At 47.6% G+C, this 25,896-nt stretch overlaps 1 protein-coding gene across 2 annotated transcripts in view; it reads left to right on the top strand.

Moving 5' to 3' along the window:
• The window catches only part of MYO18B (myosin XVIIIB), a 250,375-nt gene that overhangs the window by 171,735 nt on the left and 52,744 nt on the right, over window positions 1–25,896 (top strand). The window contains exons 35-40 of one of the 2 annotated variants that reach the window (XM_045081486.1): window positions 1,156–1,269; window positions 2,527–2,643; window positions 4,940–5,023; window positions 6,022–6,159; window positions 8,770–8,955; window positions 20,540–20,711. In XM_045081486.1, the coding sequence (XP_044937421.1) occupies window positions 1,156–1,269; window positions 2,527–2,643; window positions 4,940–5,023; window positions 6,022–6,159; window positions 8,770–8,955; window positions 20,540–20,596 (696 nt within the window). In that variant the 3' untranslated portion in view covers window positions 20,597–20,711. Of the gene's footprint in view, window positions 1–1,155; window positions 1,270–2,526; window positions 2,644–4,939; window positions 5,024–6,021; window positions 6,160–8,769; window positions 8,956–20,539; window positions 20,712–25,896 lie in introns of those variants that run through there. The other variant, XM_013063542.2, reaches the window with a different exon arrangement.

Here is a 25,896-nt window from a genome sequence, read left to right on the forward strand (position 1 = left end):
GTGACCGAATGTTTTTTTCCAGTGGGACACGACCATCTTCTGGGGCTGTGTAGGTACTTGGACCTGTTAGATGGCCCCTCTCTGCTAAGACAGGAGGCTGGCTGGGTGCAGGCAAGTGAATGGATGAGAAAGGAAAGAGTGGGAAAGAAAAACTTTGTTTAGGTCAGTGGCTCTTAATCTTTGAGAAAATGCTCCCATGGCAAAAAGTTCACATACAATTTAAAGGGGGTTTGCAATGCTGAAACCTGGTTAGGAGATGTCTACTTGGGGGCACCTGGATAGCTCAGTCTGACTTTGGCTCAGGTCATGATCTCAGGATCCTAGGAGGGAGCCTAGTGTCAGGGTTCCCTGCTTCTCGCTTAGATGGGAATCTGCTTGTCCCTCTCATATTTCTTTTTTTTTTTTTTTAAGATTTTATTTATTTGACAGAGAGAGATCACAAGTGGGCAGAGAGGCAGAGAGAGAGAGAGGAGGAAGCAGTCTCCCTGCAGAGCAGAGAGCCCGATGTGGGACCCGATCCCAGGACCCCGAGATCATGACCCAAGCCGAAGGCAGAGGCTTAACCCACTGAGCTACCCAGGCGCCCTGCTTGTCCCTCTCCCTTTCCCTCTGTCCCTCCCCCAGCTTATACTCTCTCTCTCTCTTTCTCTTAAAAAAAAAAATAAATAAAGGAAGCATCTCCTTGTCAACTTCCTACTGACTTTCAAGGACCTCTTCCAGGAAGCCTTCCCTGACTTCATCTTGTATTCTTAGTGTCTCCATGTCTTCCTTCCTTTGCTGCTCAATGAGGCTGTCCCTTTCTGACTCCCCTTCTCCCATGGTGGGCCAGGGCCCAGGCTGACTGTTCACGGCACACACTAAGTGAGTGTCAGCAAATATTCGCTGAGTGGGGCTGGGGCCTAGCTCCTGGCACCAAAGCGGACTAGCCTTATTTCATGGGACAGTGCCTGTTCAATTTTGAGTAGCTCAGAATCTGGCCGCCTCAGATGCAAACGCAGTCGCTTCCCCTTGTTGTGGGTTGATGAATAGTTGCAAAGACATGGGGACCATCTGTAAATTATTGTGTCACCGGAGAGGGCCCGAGCCAGAGGGGAAGGGCATTCAAGGAGGCGGCCTTCTGAGGCTTTTCTCCTCTCATTCTCCTGCCTGGCACAGCTGGAGCAGAGTGAAGCCAAGTGTGAGGATGCTTTGAAGACGCAGAAGGCACTGACCGTGGACCTGGAGAACATGCACAGCGAGCTGGAGAACATGACCCGGAGCAAGAACCTGGTACCTGTCCCTTCCTGGAACTGTGGAGCCCCAGGCCAGCTCAGGGCTGTGGGGGCTAGCATGGGCCCACTCTGTGCTCAACACTGTAAGAGAGACAAAGGGCACTTATTGGGGACTTCCTGAGAGCACAGATATCCTACTATGAGCTGAGCCTTATAAAGGTATCAGGGCATATATGAGGGCTGACTGTGTGTTCACCTCTGCAAAGGTAGACCTACTGTGTGCTCAGCATGGTGGGGATGTATTCAGTAGGAACCTGTTGTTTTCTCAGCACCCTACCTGAGAACAGAAATGTCTATAGTATTCCCACAGTGTGTTCACCACTGTAAGTGGTTCCCAGGCACCTGTTGTAGTCCTCCTATGTGCTTACCACCATTACAAGGGACTTGGCCTTTATAATTGTACGGGTGTATGTTCATTCTTATAAATGGAGATGAGCGTATCTCTCACAGGCCCACTTAGGCTCACTCCTATAACGGACCCAGCCATCTATTATGAACCTACTACGTGCTCACCCCTGAATGGGGGAAGTGAACACATATTATGAATCTACTATATTGGCAGAAATCAGGTGTGCCTTTCTAAGTCACTGATCTGTGCATACAAGGTGAGCTTAAATTTTTACTCCACATGTGAAATCCTAAAATTTAAGTGTAGCCACAGATTTATAGGCAAAAGTTTGTCTCAAGGTCCCCTTTGTTCCAGATTTTGTTAGCACCAGGTTAAGAGGAACTTGCCCACAAACATTCATATGCACACACGCACATAAATGAATGCACGCCTCACCTCCAAAATCACCAGACACACAGATCAATGCCCTCTTAGGTAAAATATGCATCACTTCTACCCAACCACCCAAGACATATTTCCTGAGCACCTGCTGTAGGCAGGCCTGGTACAGCGGGGTGGGGAGAGGAATAGACCTGTGAACAGAACAGAGTCCTGGTCCTCAGAGAGAATCTGTACTCAGAGAGGTCTGTATTCACGTGCATGTCCCAGGCATGAAATGTGAGCCCATGTGGGCTTACACAGATGTCTAGCCATCACGGGCACATATGCATTCACACAACCACATGTGTGCCCCCCCCCACACACATCATGCATGGACACACCCATGACCATCCTTTCTAGTACATGGTCACTCATCTGACACACTCACAGGTGAGCCTCCCCACTTGGCTCTTCCTGAGGCCCGTGGTGTCCCCTTCCCAGCCACCCTTCTAGCTGCCCCCTCACCCTTGTCCTGCCTCCCTCCAGGTGGACGAGCAGCTATACCGGCTGCAGTTTGAGAGAGCGGACCTGTTGAAGCGCATCGACGAGGACCAGGACGACCTGAACGACCTCATGCAGAAGCACAAGGACCTCATTGCTCAGGTGGCAATGGAGAGTGGAAGGAGGTTTAGTGGCCTTGGGCCGGGCGTGGGGGCCCGGGGGAAGATGTCAAGAAAGGGGATGTGATTGGGCCGCTCTCTGATCCTAGGGCCTGGGTGGGATAGATGCTACAGTGATGGGGACAGTGAAATTTCATGTCCTAATGGAGGCGGGTGTCCCCTTCAGATGGGTGTGCATTCCTGGAAGGCATCTCCACCAGGAAATTTTTTGATTTATGTGTACATATATCTACACATCCACACACCCACATACCCTTCTAACTACCCATCAAAATATTCATCCATTCACCATTCCTCTGCTCATCCGTCCCCCATTCACCTGTCCTCATTTTAGCCACCCATCTACCCATACCTCTACCCATTCACCCATACACCTACCCATTCACCCACCTACCCACCCAGCCATCCTTCCACCCGCTTACCCATTCTTCCATCCATCCTTTCATCTATCCATCTGCCTCTCCATAATCTATGTCTATATCCATTCATTTGTTTAATAATTACTGGGCCCCCACCATGCATTTGCTACCATATGAAATGCCAAAGATACTGGATTGAGAAAATCACGTGCTGTCCCTGCATTCACATGAGGTGAATGGGCTGGGCAGACCTCCTCATATAATCACCCAGAACAGAGCGGGGGCACTTGCAAAAGGAGCTTAGTGTCTGGAAAAGAAATGAGCACGTTTCTGTAAATCTTGACCTCGGTTGGAGGTCAGGGAGGGCTTCCCCAAGGAGGTGACTCTTATGGAGATCGGAATGAGGCACAGGAGTTAATTAGGTTGGGTGGAAGTGAGGGTTGCGGGAAGTAATCCAGGCAGATGGAACAGCACAGGCAAAGGGCCTAAGATGGCCCATTTGAGAGGCTGGAAGGAGGCCAGCGAGGGGAGCATGATCCAGGAGGAGCTCAGCGAGGCCGGCAGAGCAGGGCCAGACTGGGGGCTCGAAAGCTGAGATGAGTTTGGATTTTATTTTATGTGTGATGGGAATTATCAGCCAATGTTTTAGTGACCAGAACAAGAGGGAGAGGGTTAGCTGCCTTGTACTGGGGAGTAGAGTAGATGTGGGTAGGTGGCCAGACCCAGGACACAGTCAGGAGGCATGGTGGTAGGATGGGGTGCAGCAGAGGCTTTGGGGTTAAACAGACCGATGAGTGATGGGGATCCCTGGCAGGTTTCTGATAACTGGGGGGTGGAGAGAGCAACTTCCTCCAAGAGTAAGGAGCATCTTCCCCACGTTATACCCCAGAGGGGATCCATGATACGTTACCTGCCAGACTTCAAATGCATCCTACCGAGATGGGAATCTGGGGGAATTTCTGCCAAAAAAAGAATAATGATAATAAAAGCAACCAATTTGGGGCACCTGGGTGGCTCAGTGGGTTAAGCCTCTGCCTTTGGCTCGGGTCATGATCCCAGGGTCCTGGGATCGAGCCCTGAATCGGGCTCTCTGCTCAGCAGGGAGCCTGCTTCCCCTCTCTCTGTCTGCCTGCTGCTCTGCCTACTTGTGATCTCTCTTTCTCTGTCAAATAAATAAATAAAATCTTAAAAAAATAACCAATTATATCCTTGACATTACAACAGTTATCACAGAAATAACCTATGCCCTCTTCTGCCTTTGTGACTCACACTTATTTTGGGTCAAAGGGAACTTTCTGCATTGGATCAATTACAGAAACAGTATACACATATGTGTGTCATAAATAATTTAAATAATAAAGACAGGTGGAAAATAGAAAGCGAGGGGCCCTCCTGCCCATTGGAATTCCTCTCTTCAGAGATAATCATGCTTAACAGTTTGGTTCTCCTTTTTTTAAAGGACGTTTATAGTCTCCACTGCCTCATTTCATCTCTGAACAAAGCCCAGGTAGAGGAGCTAAGCAGAGACTCTCAGCCCATTTTACAAATGGGGATACTGAGGGACAGAAAGGCCAAGGCCAGTATCCAAGTCTAGAATCCCAGTCACCTGACACACTCGGGAGTCCCCTTCCCTTCTAATCTGGCCCTGCTGCCATGGCCAGCCCATTTCCATCTGGGCTTTCAAGAGTGTCTGATAGTGTGCTGGGCGGTTGACCAAAGCCATGGGCTTATATAACGGGAGTGACTCAGCAGACACTGAGATGGACGATGTGGGGAGGATGTAAGCAGTAACTCTTTGGAACGAGCTATTGTCACGGAGGCTCTGAGACATCTGGAGGGTGGAAGTGGGGAGAAGGGCTTGCCAGCGGTAGGTCCCCAGTGAAGCCTCAAGGTGACTTTTTTTTTTTTTTGTCTCATTAGTCTGCTACTGACATTGGACAGATCCAAGAACTGCAGCTACAGCTGGAGGAAGCCAAGAAGGAGAAGCACAAACTTCAAGAACAAGTACGTGCTCAGAGCTGCCCTTGTGGTGGGGAGGAAAGGAAGGGGTCTTTCTGGGACCTCCCTGTTTGGATCCTGGAAAACTGTCCCTCATCCATCCATCCATCCATCCATCCATCCGTCTACTCACTACATTTGAGCTATGCACCAAATGAATTGAGTGGACACACACTCAATTGAGTGACACACACACACACACACACACTGACTCTTGCTCATGCCAGTTCAGCCTCCAGACATGCCCTATGCAGTGAAACTCATCAGCCATTCTGTGCAAGATTTTCCTCCTCTGAGAAATGTTCTCAAGGACAAAGGGATGGTCTGGGCGAGACAGGATCCTTCCTCATCCTTTGTGAAATCTTCCTTTGAAGCCATGGTTCTTCCAAACACCCCTGAGTTTCACTCATTAGCTAGAGGGTTGCTCTTATCCATGCAATTCTCGAAGCCCTTCTTGAACTGTTGTGTGCACCTGCTTAGGGTTTCTGCCGATGTGACAGGGCCTTGAGCAAATGTCCCTAGGTGTGAGTAACACCAACAGCACAAAAATAATGGCAACACGAGGCCTCTGCTGGGTGCTTATTATATACCAGCTACTAATGGCCATCAGTCCTCACACACACACAAATGAAAGAAGGAGCTCAAGGAGGCGAACTGCCCAGGTACCTCCTGCTGGAAAAGGGCAGAGCCTGGCTTTGAACTCTGATCAAGGTGCTTGGGTCCCAAGCCCACACTTGGTTGTATGCTGGGATCCCGAAGCTTGCTGATTGAAAGTTTTGTGTTAGATGCTGAAGACACACAGTAAACATCACCTCCAGCCTCAGCGACCCCAGGGCATGGGCTGCTGGGAGGGTACTGACAGTTTGTGCTTGTCCCTTGAACACATATCATCAGAGCCAAGAAGGAGGCGGTGTGAATGGGCCTGGGGTTAAGTCCTGTATGTGTCTTGATGCTGGGACTTGGGGCCAGCAGGTGGCCAATGGATGTCTCGGGTTCGCCCCCAGCTGCAGGTGGCTCAGATGCGCATTGAATACCTGGAGCAGTCCACCGTGGACCGAGCCATTGTCAAGAGGCAGGAGGCGGTTATCTGTGACCTGGAGAACAAGACGGAGTTCCAGAAAGTGCAGATTAAGAGATTTGAGGTATTGGCAGACATGCAGATGTTACTCAGGGTGAAAGCAGTGGGGCTTTTGTAAATGCTCTGTCCATCCTCTGAACATCCTTTCATCTGCTCATGCCTTTCTCTGAATCCATATTCCTCTACCATCTCCCATCAGTGTTCCTTCCCCCCAACTCCCTCCTTTCTGCCTGCCTCAGACACATGGTCCCGTAAGTACCTATCTGTCCAGCCTATCCACCTCCATCCACCTCTGTTTACCTCCATCCATCATCCCCCTTCTGTCTCTTCTTCCTTCCTTTCTCCACTATCTTCTCTTCCTCTGATCCTTCCCTTTCTTCAGACCTTGACCTTTCTGTCTGTCCATGTTTTTATCCACTGATCCTGTCCTGCCCATCTCCATCCACCCTCTCATACACTTATGCATGCAACACTCGCTTTGAACAGAAATATATTTTGCTTTTAGTATGTACCAGGCTCTGGTTTAGGTGCATGGCGGGTGGAGGTACAAAAAAGCAGATTCCACTTTCCATAAACATAGAGTGTTGTAGGAGATGTGGGTGAAATATGTGTATAAATACAGAGAGAGGGCTGGGAGGTTTAGGAGATGTTGGTCTTTTCAAGCTGGGGAATCAGGGAGGCTTCCAGGAGGAGGTGGCATTGCCTGCTGGACCATGAGAAGGGCAGGTAATACGTAGACGGGCTGGGGCAAGGTTCAATGATTACATTTACCTTTAGCTCTGTGGGCCAGTGACAGGAGCCATGGCCCAGTGAACCTCACCATTGTCAAAGCTGTTTCTCATCTCTCTCTCCTCTGGAAGTTCATCGCAAACCCATGGGGCAGGTGGGATCTGTCCCACCAAATAAACTACAAGATGTGCCCAGTGAGGTCAAGTGACCTGTTCAAGATACAGCTAGGTAGTGTCAAAGACAGGACTAGATTGACAATAGACCCTCACTGTTCCCAGGCCATAATTTCTCTGCAGTCAGCTGGCTTAGCCACAGGATGATGTTGCATCTGGAAATGGGAGGCTGCATTCCTCACTTAGAAACCTTCTCCCAATCCCCTGCTGGGCATTTCATCTCTAAGAAGGATGGTTTATATGAAGAACAGAGAAAGATTCTTCTTTTCCTTGACCCTCAGTGCTTCTCAGAATTGCTCAGGGGATCCCTCAAGGCATAATTGTCTCTGCAGATCACCTCGGAACACTTTGATCTCCTACATTTTAAGTGTACATAATGTTGGGCTCTTTCAGATTTTTTTTAGCTTGATTCTAGCATAATCAAGTGATAGCAGAGAAGTGAATAAAATTACAATAAAAGAAAACTTTCAGTGGCAGATTCTATGTCCAAATTCACTTCCCCCCTCTGCCATCATGATCTGAATGTAGTAGAATCCCAGGTCCTTGAGATGAGGTACCTTGGGAACACCATTTGTGAACTGATCTTCTTCCTTTTAACCCCCTTGCTGCCCTTTGAAATTGTTGCTAAACTCCATTTGAAAGGCAAAGGGCAATTGAATAGTAAAGCTTTTCTTTTAGACCATTATTCAGGCTCTGATCTGGAGAGGGGCTCAGAGTCCTGAGCAAGGGCCTAAAATATTCATGCAGGCTCAGTTTTAGGTCAACACTCGAGTATTTGCCCATCAGAATCGATTGGCTCCGGGCTTGTTGGCCAACTAATGAATTCTGCAGAACAGTACTTGGGTTTGTTTTCTCTAGCAATGGTGATGCCCACAGCTCCTTTCTCTTTACTGTTTCATTGTGTCCTCTTGGCTTGTCCCCCTCCCACACACACCCAGAAAAGGGAAAATGCCTTAAAGCTAAGAGCTGAGGCACATTCATGGAAGATTATCTGATCAAACCTCCTTGTTTTACAAATAGGGAACCCAAAACCCACGCTGGGGAAGGGGTTTTGATTTCCCAATGTGGTGTGCGCCCCAACGCACAGCTTTATAAAATGATGAGGGTTGCTATAAATATTAATAATTCCCAACCCTTGTCTAGAATGCCTGGTGTGCCAGGCACTGAGCTGAGCCGTCTGCAGAACTTAGTTTTCAATTCTGACAGCATCCCTGGGACATAAACCCTATTATCATTCCTGTCTCTCTGAAAGGTTAAATAACTTGCCCAAGGTCACACAGCCAGGAAGAGGTAGTGGTGAGGATTGAACCTAGAGTGTATTCAAAACCTACGGTGCTGGGGTGCCTGGGTGGCTCAGTAGGTTAAACCTCTGCCTTCGGCTCAGGTCATGATCTCAGGGTCCTGGATGGAGCCCTGCATTGGGCTCTCTGCTCGGCGGGGAGCTTGCTTCCACCTCTCTCTCACTCTCTCTGCCTCTCCGCCTACTTGTGATCTCTCTCTCTGTCAAATAAATAAATAAAAATCTTTATAAAAACAAATAAACAACCAGGGTGCTTATCCATATGCAAGGCTGCCTCTCGGTATAGCAGTTATCATTGACTAGGTTTTTAAAGTAAATTCTTCTTTTCTGTAGCAGAAATCAGAATGATCATCCTGATGACTTTATACAAATGCAGAGAGACTGAGCACAGGATTTCTTTTCCCGGAGCCCCCTGTCCCCTGCCCCTGGCCTCTAATAACAAGATGGGTGTGTGCTCTCCGCTCTGATCCAGGTCCTGGTGATCCGGCTTCGGGACAGCCTGATCAAGATGGGTGAGGAGCTCACGCAGGCGGCCAAGTCTGAGTCCCAGCAGCGGGAGAGCAGCCAGTATTATCAGCGGCGCCTGGAGGAGCTGAAGGCGGACATGGAAGAGCTGGTGCAACGTGAGGCGGAGGCCAGCCGCAGGTGCATGGAGCTGGTGAGTGCTGTCCCCAATGCTGGCTGTCATCTGATGGAGGATTTCAGGTGCAGGAGTGCCCTCCTGCCTTTTCAATGTGAGCTTCCACCTGGGCTGTTCCCCGGGGCCTTCGGAAACCAGGGAGAAACCAGAAAGGGTTGGGCAAGGAAACGATGTTGCCATTGGCTGCGGACTTTGGGGGCGGGCCCAAAGTGGACCAATGGCATTCACTGCTGCTGGATGGCCACCCAGCACGTGTGCATTTCAAATTCCAGACTTTCTTTTCCTGCCTCACACTTTCCACTCCAAAGGCAGGGCAGCCTCTTGGGAAGAGGAAGGAACCAAGGTTGATTAAATGTCTACCTTGCATGGAGTCTTACCATCCATATCATAAAATCCTCCTAACAACCCTGTAAATCACAATATTGTCCCCATTTTACAGATGGGGAAACTGAGGCAAGGGCCCATCAACATACCAAACTGAGGCTCAGAGTGGTACATTCACTTGCCCGAGGCTACGCATTAGTAAGAATCTAAACCCAGGCCTGTCCAACCCTGTAGTCTGTGCTTTTATTGGCTAAACCACGCTTTGCTCCTGGTATGGTCCAAGTAGTACTTAAAAATCTCTTCCCATTAGGACAGATAAAAAAGGAAGTATAATGATAAAAAAATAAAAATCAATAAAATGCAGAGTTTGGGATCTTACTAAATTTCACAGGGAAGAAATAGGAGGGGGAGATAAAAGTATGTTTCCTGTCCAGTGGGAGTCTCTCCCATCACACTCTATGGAGACTTTCCTGCACGGATCACAGGGCCTCTGAGGGAGCTGGCTGCTCTTTTTCCCCATGAGGTCCCATATCCTTAAGATTCCAGGTGCCTGCTTCTGGGACCTGGGAGACATCTGGCACTCCCTTTGCCCCCACCAGGGAGCCATCACTGAGATAACCCAGCACCTGCTGAGTCTTGGCCAGAAGGTCTCTAAATCACAGTCTTTATCTCCTTCCTATCTTGTCCACTCTGGTTTTGTGATGGGTCTCAGCAGCTTGTCTGCCTGTAGCAAGTGTATTTCTCGGGCCACTGCTTGCCACAGCCAGGGCCCCTCTCATCAGCTTTGCCCTTGACAAGCCATCAGCGTGGCTGTCATGCAGGGGGAGGTAAGGCTCTGCACAGAGACCCAGGTTCCCAGACAAAGTCCAAGAGCCATGACTGGCAGTTCCTCCACCTCCCACGGCCAGGAAGAGAGAAAGGCTCTTTCCTCCAGTTGACAGGATGACTTCCTCATTCACTGGCCCTGTTTCTCATGCAGCTGAAGTCCCCTCCCGCCCGCTCTGCCTGGAAGCAAGAGAACATCCCAGCCTGTCTCCTCTGATGTCTTCTTTAACTGGCCAGACACCCAGGCGGGCTAGCTGGATCAAAGTGTCTTTCTTCCTCTTTTCTTTGTTCTCCTTTTCTTCCTCTCTCTCCTCTCCTTCCTCCCCTTCTCCTTTTCCTTTCCCTATCCCTACTTCAGGGACATGTTAGGATCTTCAAAGGCCCTGAAATACTGAAAAGATTAGAGAGAAACCCCCATAGATGAATCGAAATAAAAACAAAATAACAGCAACAAAAAAACACTATAAAACTCAAAGCTTGTGTATATGCTGACAGGAGACCTGCATCATTCTCTGCTTTGATTGCAAGATGCTTCCTAAGTTTACCAAGACTGAAATCTTCCCTTTATTTTGGCCTATCTGTGGTTGGGTGGTGTATTTTCTAGGGCTGCCATAACAGAGCAGCAGAAACTGCGTGGCTTAAAGCAACAGAAATTTATTCTTTCATCAGATAAATTTGCCTCAAGGTCAAAAGTCTGAAACCAAAGTGTGGGCTGTGCCACACTCCCACCAAAGGCTCCAGGGGAGAATTCTTCCCCCTCTTTCCAAATTCAGATGGCTCCAGGAATTCTTTGGCTTGTGGCCACATCTCTCCCATATCTCCCTTTGTCTTCATATGGTTGTTCTCTCTGTGTCTGTGTGTCTCAAACACCCTTCTGCCCTTTTCTTATAAGGAAGGGCACCTATAATTGAATTTAGGGTTCACCCTGACTCTAGGTGGATTTTATCTTGAGATCCTTACCTTAATGAGAACCATAAAGACACTTTTTCTATTTTCCCAAATAAAAGTCACATGGACAGATTCTAGGAGGATTCTTGGTTTTAGGGGGCCACGCTTCTACCCAGAGGGCATGTCCCTGCCCAGCTGGTGTTCTGCAGTGATCATGTTCCTCTTGTTTCTTCAGTGAATCTGTCGATTAGCAAGGCTCGGAGGGGATAATGTCACCTAATGGTGAATATCCTACACTCATCAAACTATTTGCCCTCAAATACGCCTATGGGGTTGGGATATTTCCACTGGGAGAAGACAGGATGTCCTCTTTTCCTTGTATGATTTATTCACTAATTCATTCAACATGTGTCTGTTCAGCACCAACTAAGGGCATGGCTCAGCGGTGGGCATTGTTGGGAAGCAGCAAGGATTCTTAAAGCTCCCATTTTGCAGAAGCTTGCAGTATGGGCAAAAAAGTAGCTCAGTGGGAGTGCCCAGTTGTGGAAACCCACTCCCCATCAGTGTGGCATCCTACTTCTCCAGGTTTCTCTAGGTTCACATCCACGCCACCGATCTGCCCTCCTCTGTCCCCTGTAAGACAAGGGAACAGCCTCCCCAGGTCATGTATTCTCTAATAAATTTTACAGAAAGCCTGCAAGGCAGTCAGCATTCTGGTCCTTTCCTTCATGAGCTACGTATCCTCAGTTTTTCCCATGGGCCATGCCCAGTACTCAGTGTTGGGGAATCCAGCAGGGAACAAGAAAGACATACCTTTTCCTTCAAGGAGCTCACACCAAATGCAGAGATAGCACAAAAGCCCTTATTCGTGTATTTTATGCATCCCTCTGTGATGGCAGCTCTGAGTGTTCACAGGCAAAGCAAGGTGTCTTTCCAGTGGGGTTGGGGGGATTCTTGGATAGGCCAGCTGACCCCTTGGCCATTGTGGCCACCAGCCATTTCTTTGAGTAAAGCATTGCCCCTTTCACTTTCCATGTCTTAAGTCCAAATCTCCCTGGGAGGGAAAGAATGAATTCTCTAATGTCCCAGTCCAAGCATGCATGCATGCATACATGCATTCATTGGTCCATCTGTCCGTCCATCAATCCATCCATTTATCTAGTCCATCCATCCTATGCTAGGCCCTTTGCAGATGTGGTTTTCTTTCACACTGATACCAAGTCCAGCAGTGGAGAATGTGAAGGGACAGATACATAAGGTGCTTGGCCCAGGGCTGTGGTGTTGGGAGTGGCAGAGGTGGGATGGGCGTCCCCATGTGTCCAGCTCTAAAGCCGTCCCTGTGACCCCACCCTGCCCTTCTGGCCCAATCCTGCTGAAAAATGGCTCTGCTATGGGAGACCCCTAAAAAGATCCCACCCGCTGGGCCCTGGTGAGAAGCGGGAAGGATGTTGATGGATCTCCCTTTCGTGTTCCCTTCCGCCTGTCCCAGACTGTGCCATTTGTCACTGTTGGTGTTGGTTTAAAGGGCTGCAAGTTGTTTCGTGTGAATGATTTACACCCCTAGCTGGCGCACCGGCACGTCCAGATCAGGATCAATTACCCTGCCGATGGAACTTCTCTTCCCGGAAAAAAGAAAAATGAGGTTTTGCCATTAATTTTAGTAAATGTACTATTCCTGGCGACTCCAGGAGCCATTATGGAGAAAAAGAATATTCTGGCTCTAAATCATTCAAGTCCCTTTGTCATGGGAGCAATGAGACAGCTCATCTGTGGATTTATGTCCTGTTGTTTTTCAATAGTTACAGAGCTCAGGGGAGCCACCTCAGCCCCAGGACAGGGTAACTGAGGGAGGTCAAGGGCAGCTGGAAGGGCTGATGGTGACAGGAGGGCCTACTCTCCTCCAGATGCACCTGCTCTGGCAGCCACACCTGTTGGGTTTACTTTCCAGTACCTTGGCCTGACTCCCTACCCTCAACTTGCCCCTGAGCTGAGGGGCAAGTTTTTCAAAAGCTTCCCAGGCCTTGAAAAACATAGACTGGACTTCCTCTTACTCTTAGTGACCACCCAGTGACCCACGCCAGAAATCCCAGTGGCCTGTCTCTCTCTTGTTCACAGATTAATGGCCAGGTCTGTTGTTTTACTTATTTGGGTATTTTAAAAATCCATCCCCCCCATCTTCCTCCCGTCCTTGCTTCCTCTCTCTTTAATTAAGCCCCATCCCCTCTGGTCTGGGGCTGTATAGTTACCTTCCAACCAGTCTCCCCACTTTGCCTCCACTCTGACTCATCCCTGCAGAAGATCTTTCCAGAAGGCACATGTCTTCCTGGGTTACTCTTCTTGCTAAGAAATCTTCCACAACTCTCCACTGCCTTCAGAACCACAACCCAGCTTCTTCCCAGAGCATCTGAGATCTAGCCTCTGCAGATCCTTCTGCCTTTGGCTGCCTGCCTCTGATGACCATGCATGTTCTACGCAAGGAAGAAAGGACCCAATGCCATGTTTTGTTGACTCACCATCTTTGTTCCCATGCATCCCTCTCCCTGCCCACTCAACCTTCAAACCCAAGTCAGGTCCCACCTCCAGGAAGTCCTTACTGTTATCCCCACCCTTTACTGACTGAAGCACCTCCTGCCTTTTCTCACTTCCCCCTGGGTTCACCCCATCATGCCGACATGAATGACCCAGGAAATGTGCCTTGGAGATCTCAAGATCAAGAGGAGGAGATGCAGGTGCCCCTAAATGATTCTGATACAGATGGGACGTGTGGGCGGAGGAGGAAGTGGATTGATATAACCAGGAGATGCGGAAAAGAGCACTTGGGTGTCTTCAATGATGTGTCGGTATTGGCTGGCAGCTTTGGGGAGCGGTTGTCTGATCCTGTTCATTGTGTCCTCTGCACACCTGCATTCAGCAATGTTCAGCAAATGCCTGCTGCGTGTTAGACAACATCCAGATTTCCAGAAGGGCAGCGACATACCACAGACAGGGACATAAATGCCGACTCTTAACCTCCTCTTCCTTTCTCTCTTTTCCTTCTTTCTCATTGCCGCTCCTCTGCTGAGTGGCAGCCACGGAATCCCTTCCTCCCACCCTGCACCTGCCCTTCTGCTGTCGCCCTTGCTCTTCCTCAGCTCCCACTGTCCGCCACCTGTGCAGGTGCAGACATGTCACCTCTGTCTCTCTCGCTTTAATCGCATTCTCCCAAATAATTTCTTTGACTTGTGTGTGTGGGTGCATCAAGGATGCATGGCTCCTTGGGGGCTACAGTAACAAATTACCAAAAACTGGTTGTCTTAAAACAACGTAAACTGATTATTTCACAGTTCTGGAGGCCAGAGTCTGAAATCAAGGTGTTGGCAAGGCCCTGATCCTTCTGAAGGCTGGCCATGCAGGAGAATCCTTTCTTCCTCATACAGTTTCTGGAAGTTCCAGGTGTTCTTTCTGTGAGGCAACATCACTCTGTGTCCACATGGTCTTCTCTCTCTTCTCTGCCTCTCTGTCTTCTCCTCTTCTTCTAAGAACACTAGTCAATTGGGTTTAGGACCCATAATCCCATATGACCTCCTCTTGACTAATTATGTCTGCAAAGACCCTGTTTACAACAAAGTCACATTCTGAGGTTTCTAGTGATCATGAATTTTGGGGAGACACTCTTCAGCTTACTTACAAGGTGGTATAGGGAGCACTGGACTTGGAGTCGGAGAGCTTAGACAGCTAAGTTAACATGGCAGGACCTCAGTTTCACCATCTCTACAATGGGAGGGCGTGGATATAATGCAGCCGATCTCATTGGGTGGCAGTAAGGATCAAATGAGATGATTTACCTAAAAGTGCCAATGATAGCATGCAGTAGGGACTTAATAGATATCACAATATTTTCTTTCTCCTTTCATCTCTCACTCCTCCTCTGACTCTGATTCTTCTTCTACTTAAACTTTACCCTGAATCTGCTAGCTCTGCTTCCCCATCCTATCCCATGCACATGATGGTTGATGGTAGTGATGTTGGGGGTAGTTAGTGTTTGTGTATCACACTGGGCCTTGGGCTAAGCACTTACACAGGTGCTCTCATTCTCTCCTTGTGAGCAGATTATCCCCATTTTATCAATAAAGGGACCGAGATCCGGATACCCTGAGCCCCTTTCCCAGAGTCACATTCCCAGCAAGTGGCAGAGTCAGAATCCGAACCTAGATCTGACCAACTCAAACCCATTCTCCTACTCAGTAAGTTTTAGACACACAATATTTCCACACTGAAGTGTAGTTTTTTAAAAAAAATGGGTCACAAAAAGCAATATTGGTTCCGATTCTGTAGTCTAAGTTTTATTGACTTTTGGGGTTGGATAGTTGTCTGTTGGGGGGGACTGGCCTGTACCTTGTAGGATATTTCATAGCCTCCCCAGCTTTTACCTGTTAGGTGCTAGAACTTTCCCCCTTCCCAACTCTAAGTCATCACAATCAGAAATATCTCGACATTGCCAAGTGTGCCCTGGGAAACAAAAGCATCCTTGTTGAGATCATTGTTTTCATATGACCCTCACAGTAACTCTGAAAGCAAGGCTCATGATAGTTCCCACTTTACAGATGACCCAACAGGCTTAGGGGGTGACATGATGTCCCTGAGGTCACAGGAAACTGGAGGAGGGGACATGCACATCAGGAGGAGAGGAATTCAAGGGGCAGGAGGAGGACAGCAGCGTAACTCCCTAGGCTCACAGGGAAAGGACAGGAGTGATGCCAATAAAACCTGGTCCCAAGTTTAGCCCTGCCCCAGAGGTGACTTCACAGCAGAAGTTAATTCTGAACAGAATGGAAGGCCTTGCTGCAGACTGTGTACTTTTAATAATGTTTAAATAAAACATGGGAGCATGGGTGTGATCTCCTCACCAAGCCTGGCTTGTCAGCCGCCTGGGCAAAATCATAAATAGTTAATAGACAACCACTTACGGCTCTACTTCTGTTAAATCCAGCATAAATTATTTATGGCCCATGAATTATTTATTGAGTCTTATTTGGGGGTGTATTTTCCACCTTTGGGGTAGAGGGGTGTGAAGGGAAAAGAAGGTAAGGCCTGAAACAGACAATGAGCGAGCCATGAGGGTCTTGGCTCCCTTCTGAAGTGGGAGTGGGAAAGGCTTCCCTACTCCCCATAAGGAGGAGACCTCCCCTTGATGTGATCAAGAGGTTGGAGTGAATTTGTATCTGGGAAGGTGCTCCCAGAAGGAAAGCTTGGGCCAGTCCCAGTCGTGTGCTAGTAAGAGTTTAACAACAAGCTCTCCAGGGCACGTGAGTCCTGGTGTGTAGTGTTCTCCAATCTCCCACCAGGGCTGATTGCAAGCCAACAACATGACGTCTTTGAACATGGGATTGGGAGGCCACCCCCCCATGTAGGATAGAAACCAAACACTTTAAAAGCACGGATGGTAGTAAAAAGGTCCTAAAATAATTAGGAAGCATGCATTTTAAGTATGTAGTTAACCTTTGTTTTTGATATGATTTATTGACTTGGAAGTTTGTACCATTTAATTCATGGTGGTTGTGTTGGACAGCCGGCCTGCAAAGTTCGGGAAAATTTAGCAGTTAGTGTGTGCACACTGGTAGGAACCCTTCCCAGCACACCAATCGCTTGGAGTCTCCTTGTTGTGGGGTCACTGTGCCCCAGTTGGAGGTTGTGGTATTGAGTGGAAAGAGGGTAGCTGTGGGGTCCAAAGGCTCTTAAATCAAATCTCATCATTCATGGACTATTTTTTAAGTGAAATGACTTCACCGTCGGAAGCTCTTCTTTGGCATCATTTATGAAATGGGTATGACCCCATCTACTCTTTTTGGAGTGGTTTACCCCGTGTCCTTGCTCTGTAGGTCATGCGAGCTCCTTTGTCATTCCCTCTTGTCCGCCTTCTCCTGTCTTCTGAGAATCTGGTAGAGGCCAGATTCTACCTCTACCCAACTGGTAGAGGCCTTAGTTTTCACGTTTGTTCTTGTTTTCTCTTGCTGGGTTTTCTTAGCCACCCCAAGACCCATATTTCCAAACTGTAGTAGGGAACACAGCCGCCTCACATCACTTTGCTGGGAGGTATTTACCAAAACCTAAATTAAGGGTTTTCTTTAAAAAAAAAAAAAAAAAACAACAAAAAGGGGGGGAGGGTGCCTGGGTGGCTCAGCCAGTTAAGCATATGCCTTGAACTCAGGTCATGATCCCAGGGTCCTGGGATCAATCCCCACATCGGGCTCTCTGCTCACGGGGAGTCTGCTCCTTCCTCTCCGTCTGCCACTCTCCCTGTTTGTGTTCTCTCTCTCTCTCAAATAAATAAATAAAATCTTAAAAAACAAAAACCAAACCAAAACAAAAAAAGCCTCTGTGTGTTTTCCTCCAGGAAATGACTGTGAACTTCAGAGCATAAAGATGAATTATTTTGGCTGGGAACTGAAGTATTTAAAAAGGCATTCCATATGGAGGGCATTTGGGGCCATGAGCAGGGTGTAAATAATACCTTTTATGGCTCTCCTGACGGGGAGATAGCTCTCCTAATTACCGCCCCGTTATCTCAGTGTGATCCAAAATGGCCCAACACGTTTATAAACTCCCTGTTCAGACTGCTTCGCTTGCCACCCGTCATGGCCTCCTGCATTCTCGGTGAGCTGGCAGGCGGGGGATGTGGGTATTTATGTCACTGCCCCCTTCTGGGCACCACAGGCTTCTGTCTGTCTCCCCACAAAGGTGTCTCTCCAAAAGAAACTTGGTCCCGAAAGGGATGTGGGACCCCGTGCCACTAGCCTCAGACACGTATCTGGCACGGAATTCTTCCAAGCTATCTTTATCCCAAACGATGAATGTGCTTGTCTCAGTTCAAGAGGTGGTAGCGTCTAATGAAATGAGCTTCTTAGCATTTGCCTCTGAGATGAGATATCTTGATAATAAAATCTATTACGGAAAGCCTACCTCAGAATAATTGGGTCTATTACTCCCCGACTTGTGGCTTTGTTTCTGCGTTGAGAACAGGCTCTCCTGTAATTAATCAGAATTTAAAGTTGCTAATACCAATTACAAATAATGCATGGAGTGTTGAGATGGTGAACAGAAGAGTAGATACTAATCTTGTCCCCTGAGACTTCACCGATTGAACTTTAGTCACTTTGGACTTGCTGGAAATTAGAGTAACTTAACTGCACAAAGTTAATTATTTTAAAAAGAAAAGGGGGGCAAGTATTGATTGAATGTGGCAGGTGTACATTAAATTATTCAAATAGATCCAGTTCAAATTGTTTAGATGAGATTATGCTTCACTTAATTGCATGTCAGGGAGGCTTAGGAAGGTTAATCTTCATGATTGAAAGCAGGATCGTTGGCACGGTTGGACATCTTCAGAAGATAGTGGTCCCAAGGAAATTGAGGGGTCCCCAAATCAGACTTGATGATCTGATTCCAAATGCTGATTCAGTGGGAAGGGTGATTCATCTCTTTTGGGGACCCTTTTTTATTTTGGCTGAGCTTAAATATTGAGAAGTCCGAAGGAGACCTCAGAACTTGAGGATAGATGAAGAAGTGCGAAATAAAATGTTTTTTACTGGGAGAACTGGCTGGTTTGGAATTGCAAGTGTAATATAGCAGGAAAAGATGAGCGAACTGGTCTAAATTATGGCGCTTTGGGTGTAAGTGACAAACAAAATTCTAATTGGCCTAAGCGAAAGAGAATATATAGGCTCATCGAATGGAAAAGTCTAGAGACCTCTGATTTCAGGTCCAGTGGAATTCAGGAGCTCAGATGATGTGGACAGACTGAAGGTAATATGCTAGGGTCAACTCACATCAGCTCACCAGAGCTAATTGTGCCTATCTTTTCCTAACTGTGTGCTTGAGGATGTCAGTTTGGAAGACTGACATTAGCGACTGAAAGAGAATTTATACCATGGAAATTGGCAAATGCTCCTCCAAACAGGGCTCCCTCCTTCTGCCCTCCCCCAGCCAGTTTTAAATATTTACTAGGACACCACTGGCTGAACCGTCTTCTCCATCCCCATTCTCAGGTAGGCTTTTCCTTCTTAGGGGCAGCAGTCGTGCTAAAAAATGATCAGCAAACCAGCCTCAGGGATAAGATGGTCCCTTGTACCCAACAACTCAGACAGAAGTCCAGAGATGGAATCTCACTGATTCCGATGGGCCTGGTTTGGGGTCCCTGCCCCTCCCGAAAGTAAGCATCAGGGCCAAAGGGTACATACAGTCTCTCTGACTAGATGGTTCTGGGAGACGTGCCCAGCCCTGAATCCTGGTATAGAGTCAGCCCTAGCCTAACCATGCTAATGGAGAGTAGGGGAAGAAGAGCTCCCCCAAGGAAAACCAGAAGGACAGGGAATGGATTCTAGAGAGAAGCCCTTGGAGGCCCACTGCAGCAGCTGTATCTGTGTGCCTTGACCCTCTGCTCTGCCCCAGGTTCCCTCTATGTTTTCTCTTCTCTACTTACTCTCTTGGCTCTTCCTCGAATTTTCTCCCCTTTCTGTGTTACATCTTTTCTGTGACTCCTGCAGTTGGGAGGTCTCATAAGTAGGACATATCAAAGAAAGGGGAGAGGAGGCCGGAAGTGGGCAGCCTGATTTTCCTTTCCCTGCTCCCCAAGGGAGCAGCTCCTGTCACAGGAGGAGCCTGCCTGGCAGTCAGGGGGCCTGGATTCAGAAGCCCCACTTGTGCCTTTTCCAGGCTATGTGACCTGGGGTCATGCCTCTCCCTGAGCGGGGCCCACTTTCTCTCTCTGTTAAATGAATTGGATCGTCTCTAAGGCCCTTTCTGCTGAGACGGTGTGCGAGGCTTGAATTTGGTGGTCATGGATCTGCGAGGTTTGGGTATGTCATGGGGTCAGCCTCCTCTGGAAGGAGCACACCCCTGCACCCCAGGACCTCTGCACAGGGTCACAGCATCTCAAACTGGAAGTTATTTAGGCTCCTTTGTCCCATCTGAGGCTTCTCCAGCCTCAGACTCAGACCGGGGGAAGTTCCAACTCTTATTAAACTGCAGTGCTGAGAAATGAAAGGCGAGAGAGTCCCTGTAGATCCCTCCCTTTCTCTGGTGCCTTCCAGGTGGATTCTGTACCTCCAGCTTATTCCAGATGTGGATTCCAGATGTGTCACCTTATCTCTGGGGAGATGCACCCTTTTGCTTCTTTCAGCTGGGAGGCGGGGAGGAGTTAGCCAGAGAGTACCACGTTGTTGTTGTTGTTGTTGTTGTTTTTAAATAGCAAAGTTCCATCCACCTTTAAATCCAAAGCTAATGCAAATTTGTGTTAGATCAAAGTAGAGCCCTCCGATTCTTACACTGGCCCCTGAGGCCACACCACAAAACTCTCTGGCTATCCCGAGATCTAAACCAGAGGTGAGCAGAACTGCAATCCGAGGGCCAAATCTGGCCTGTCTTCTGTTTCTGTTCCGTTTTGTAAATAAAGTTTTGTTAGAACATAGTCACAACTATTTATGTATTGTCTGTGGCTGTTTTCACACTCTAATGGCAGAGGGGACTGTGGCAGAGACCACTTGCACACATAAAATCTCAAATATATTTATTATCTGGCCCTTTACAGGAAAAAAAATATGTTCACCTTTGCTCTAGAACATTGCTGAGCATATACAAGGCATGAAAAGAAAATTAATGTTGAATGAAGAGAGAGCTTGACAGAAGGACAAGACATGGAAGTAAGGAGACCTCGATGCAAATAGTTCCATCATTTTCCTCCTGTGTGACTTTGGTTAAGATGCTCACTTTCTCTGTGTCTCTGTTCTCTTCTAAAATGGGTATAGTCGCTGCAACCCCTTCACAATGTTGTGGGGAAGATTTAATGAGACAGTGTGTTTAAATGCTTGTCGTGGTGGCTGATGCAAAGCGAACTTATTGTTATCATCATTTTCTTGGTCCATTTGGGCTACTACACCAAAATATTACAGATTAGGTGGCATTTAGCCAACAGAAATTTAGTGTTGACAACACTGGAGGCTGGAAAGTTTAAGACCAAGGCATCAGCATGGTCATGTTTTAGTAAGAGCTGTGTTCCTGGTTTGTAGCTAGCACCTTCTTGTTGTGTCCTCAAGTGGTGGAAAGGGTTAGGGAGCTCTCTGGAGCCTTTTTTATAAAAGCACTAATTCCATTCATGAGTGGCTCCACCATCATGGTCTAATCACCTCCTAAAGCCTCACCTACTAATACCTTTATCTTGGGGATTAGGCTTTCATCATAAGGATTTGGGGTTGGGAGGGGCACCTGGGTGGCTCAGTGGGTCAAGCCTCTGCCTTTGGCTCAGGTCATGATCCCAGGGTCCTGGGATGGAGCCCCTGCATTGGGCTTTCTACTCAGCAGGGAGTCTACTTCCCTTGCTCTCTCTCTTTATAATAAATAAGATAAAAATAAATAAATAATAGCAAATAAATAAATAAATATTTAAACAAATAAATGATATAGATAAATAAATTAATAAATTAATAAAATCTTAAAAAAAAAGAATTTGGGGTTGGGGGACACAAACATCCAGACCATAGCAATCATCATCACCACTACCATCATCACCACCCACCATCATTATCATCATCATTACCATCATCTTCATCACTATCATTATCACTCACTACCACCATCACCTCACCCTCATTATCACCACTACTACCAGCCCCCTCATTATCATCAACATCACTGCCACCATCATCACCATTACCATCATGATCCTCATCACCCCACCACCACTGTCATCATGTTCCCAGTTATCATTGCCACAACCATTATCATTGTCGCCACCATCATGACCATGATGACCATTACCACCAGCAACATCATCATCATGACAACCATGATCATGATCACCACCACCACCATCATCAAGACCACCGTCACCACTGCCATGACCACCACCACTATCATCACTACCATGACTATCACCATGACCAACACCACCACCACCATCATCATCATCACTACCATCATCATCACCACAAGAATGAGATCCAGGGCAGACAGCACCTCAGATCCCCTTTGAGAACCAACCAACTCTGAATTTCAGAGCAAAGATAGAAGCCTAGGTCAGTGGTTGGATCATTTCCCATTAGACAATTCTGGGAAAATTGCTCCCAATGTGCCGTCTTGCCTTGTAACCCATGGGTTCATGGATGCCTCCTTATTTGTGTTCAGTGTCCTGGGCACTGGCTTCATTGGAATTCTCCCCTTTCCCCAGCTTTGCCTTGGCTGCATTCCAGGTAAATGACGCGGAGCCCATCCTGCCGCTAGTCACCTCTGCTGCCCACTCAGATAATTAGAATCAACACATCCATTTCCCTAACGGCATTCTCATCTTCCCCCCGAAAAGTTTTCAAATAGAAAAAGAAAGGCAAAAACAAGCTACATCTGTCCTTGTTTAGGCAATTTGCAGCTCTCCGCATCTGACATCCACCCAGCTGGGCGCAGAGCTAAGTTTCCCGTATGTTTTTGGTGGGAGATGACGTTGTCGATGCTGTTATTAAGTTTGGCAGTGATTTGGAGACAAAGTGTCCTGCTAGAGAGAGGCTTATAAACAAACACTCGGGGAATCCATAGGCTCCAGCCTTTGTGAGCTCATGGCTGGTGGGTGGGGAGAAAAAAAGAAGACTGATGTCACTTCTCAGCAAACAAAAGGAAAGAAATTCAGTAAATAAGATGGTTTTCACCTCTTCCTGGGAGCCTGGCAAACCTCCCGAAGTTGTGCCCAGGTAGCAATTAGATGCTGTTTGCCAGGGATCAGCAAATGTTTTCTGTAAAGGGCCAGAGAGTAAATAGTTTAGACTTTGCAGCTTCTACTCTTTGTCACCAAACTCTGCACATCATTGTGCAGAAGCAGCCATAAACAATATACGTGAATGGGCATATATGTCCCAATAAAACTTTATTAAAAAAAAACAAACAAACAGTGGGCCAGATTTGGCCCACAGGCTGTGGTTTGCTGACTCCTGTTCTAAGCTCTATTGGAAGGAAAAGTGGAAGGGAAAACAGACGGCAGAGCTAGATTTAAATCCTGGCTCTAGCCTTTCCAGACTATGTCTGGGGCAAGTCACCTATCTTCTCTGAGTCTTGGCTTCCTCATCTATAAAATGGGTTATAAGGAAGTCAGGAGAAAAAAGAGGGTCGTACACATTTTAAAGGGAACTAAATAATAAGTTTCCCTAGTACCCACTTCCTCACCCCTGGTAAAAATCAGGTGGGAGTAAAGCAGTCTGCCTGAGGGCTTTCCTTTGGCCCCCACCACGGTGATGGGTCATGTGACACACATCTTTCTGTAGCTCATTTGAAAGTGTATCTGCTCTCAGTTTCCCAAGGATGGTCCTGCTGTCCATTTCTACCAGAGCCCTCCCACCCCAAAATGCCTTCCCTGGCTCAGCCTACCCCATATTTATCCTAAGACACCGCCTTGGCCAGAAACCCCCATGTATACAGTCTGTGTACACACTTCTGTTGTTAGAGGGAGCAGTCTATGTTGTGGCTCAATGTTGGGCCGCCATGAAAGACTGCAAGTCAAGGATACTACATTTCAAGTTTGATAATTATGTTCGCATTTTAACTGGCATGATTTTCAGATGGGGGCTTAGGGAGAATTCTGATGTTTGTGTGATGATGTTAATAGTTAAGATGTACTTAACCAGGGCGGGGGGTTTAGTGGGGAAGGATTCCTCTTCATAGAACAAGTATAAACAGAACCTTGTTTTGTGATCCCATGGTTTGTTGTTTTTATTGTTGTTTTTTCTGTTGCAGATTTTAGCTGGAAGTTGATTTCTTTTTTTAAGATTTTATTTATTTATTTGAGAGAGCGAGCGAGCAAGTGTGAGCCGAGGGGAGAGGCAGAGGGAAAGGGAGAGGGAGAAGCAGGGCTCTGTCCCAGGACCCTGAGATCATGACCTGAGCCATAGGCAGACGCTTAACCAACTGAGCCACCCAGGCACCTTTGGAGGTTGATTTTAAGTTGGGTTGTATATAGTTCATATTTAGTTATTGTTTTCTTTTTATTCTGTGTAACAGCTTACCACGTATACCTGATGCTAATTAATTCTCACAAATTCCCAGTGACCTACCACCTGCTTTTCACAGTGTGATTCACAGACAAGCACCCATGGCTGCAGAAGTGCTGACTCCCAGGCCTCACTCTATATCTTTGAGTTGGGATATACATGTTAACAAGACTCTCAGGGAACGTGTGTAGACGCTGCTTTCCTGGCTGTATTACAGATGGGGAGACAGAGCCCGGGAGAAGTGAGAGACAGTACTTCTTCCCAGCCACATTCTAACCACACAGTCGCCTACCCTGTTTAGCTTATGGTTCTTGCCTCTGTCCTAGGGATGTGGTTACTCTGCTTCTATACCCTTTTCCTCCAGCTACACCATGTGCTTCCTCCTCTTAGACATCGCTTTCTTCTTGAATCTGCCATTGTGGGGCCCAAACGTTAACCACACAGCCAGTAGGTGCTCAAATATCTACTGCCCAGTGGAGTTGACTCTATGCGTCATTTGCATATGCAAAACAAAGAGCCTGCTATTTTAAAAACTGAGGGTAGGGACTACCAGTACTAATCAGTAGGGTTTCCTGGGCCCATCTGCCCTTCACCACTTCGAGTCTTTAGAATATAGAATAATAACACCTCTTGGCATATTAGAATCAGAAACTTTGAACCCAAAGGCCCTTAGAAACTTTGGAGTATCTCTAGTTTTCTCTCCAGCAGTCAGGACAGGTGAAGCACAGAGGTTTCATAGATGTTCAGACTCTTTACTTTTTTTTTTTTTTTAATTTTTGTAAAAGTAATCTCTATGCTCAGTGTGGGACTCGAACTCCTGATCCCGAGATCAAGAGTCATGTGTTCCACCGACTGAGCCAGCCAGACGCCCCTGGATTAATTGCTATCTCACTGCAACATATATGAAGCCTCTGGAGTGGCAGTGTCCAGTGGGGTAGCCCCCGCCTCGTGGAGCTATATAAATTCAAGTTAATTAAAATTAAATGCAATTAGGAATTCCGCTGCTCACTTCTTCACTGGCCACATAGTGGACCAGTGGACCACCTGTGGACCCCAAGTGTAACTTCATGCCGACATTATCATTTGATGGGTAATCTGAATTCTCTCCCTTTGTTCCCATCTTACTCCCCAGCTCCTCTCAGTTTTCTTCCCCAGGGTGGATCCACCCAGGCCACACGCCACTTCCTTTCTGATTCCTTTTTTATGCACATATAGCTCTTTTTGCTGCCATAAGGAAGGGGGAGTGTCGTACATGCCTCGTAGAGCCTCTGGGGGCTGTTGCTGACATGTTTCCCCAGCATGGGGAGAGAGTCAAAGAGCCAAGTGCCTGCACTGACAAGGACCAGCGAGGCCTGTCTTCCAGTCCCGGCAGCCCCAATGAGCCAAGCCCCTCCACAAGAAGCTCGAGCTGACCCCAAGTGCTGGGGAGGGCGGGACGAATGGAGCTGGCAAGAGCCGGTGGGCCCCAGCTGCGAGGTGGATTTGATGAGCCTGTTCATCCAAGAGGCACATGCCGCTGGGCCATAACCTTGAGATGTGGAGGGCACGGGAGAGAGTGCACACTGCCTAGTTGTTTTTCTTTCCCGCGGAGTCAATAAATGAATAAATGGACCATGAGTGGCCAAGTGGCTGATATAATTTTAGACTCCATCAAAAGGAAGATCACCAAAGTGTATGGAGGGACCTTCCCCGTCTCTATGTTCCCCCACTGGGAGCCCGGGCTTCCTAATGTTCTAGTCGGGGAGGCAGCTCAAAGGAGGAGGGGGCCGTCTGGAAACATTTACCACCTGTCTGCTACGGGGCTGACATGGGGCAAAGTGCTTTCCATGCTCTCCACAATTGGTCTAATTAAAGCTGCACTTTTGACCTTATGAGCAAGGTAGTATTTTTACCTCTACTTTACACAATTTAAAAAAAAAAA

Source organism: Mustela putorius, unplaced genomic scaffold (assembly GCF_011764305.1).
Source record: "Mustela putorius furo isolate JIRA1106 unplaced genomic scaffold, ASM1176430v1.1 tig00000578_pilon_pilon_pilon, whole genome shotgun sequence".
Taxonomy (NCBI): Eukaryota; Metazoa; Chordata; class Mammalia; order Carnivora; family Mustelidae; genus Mustela; species Mustela putorius.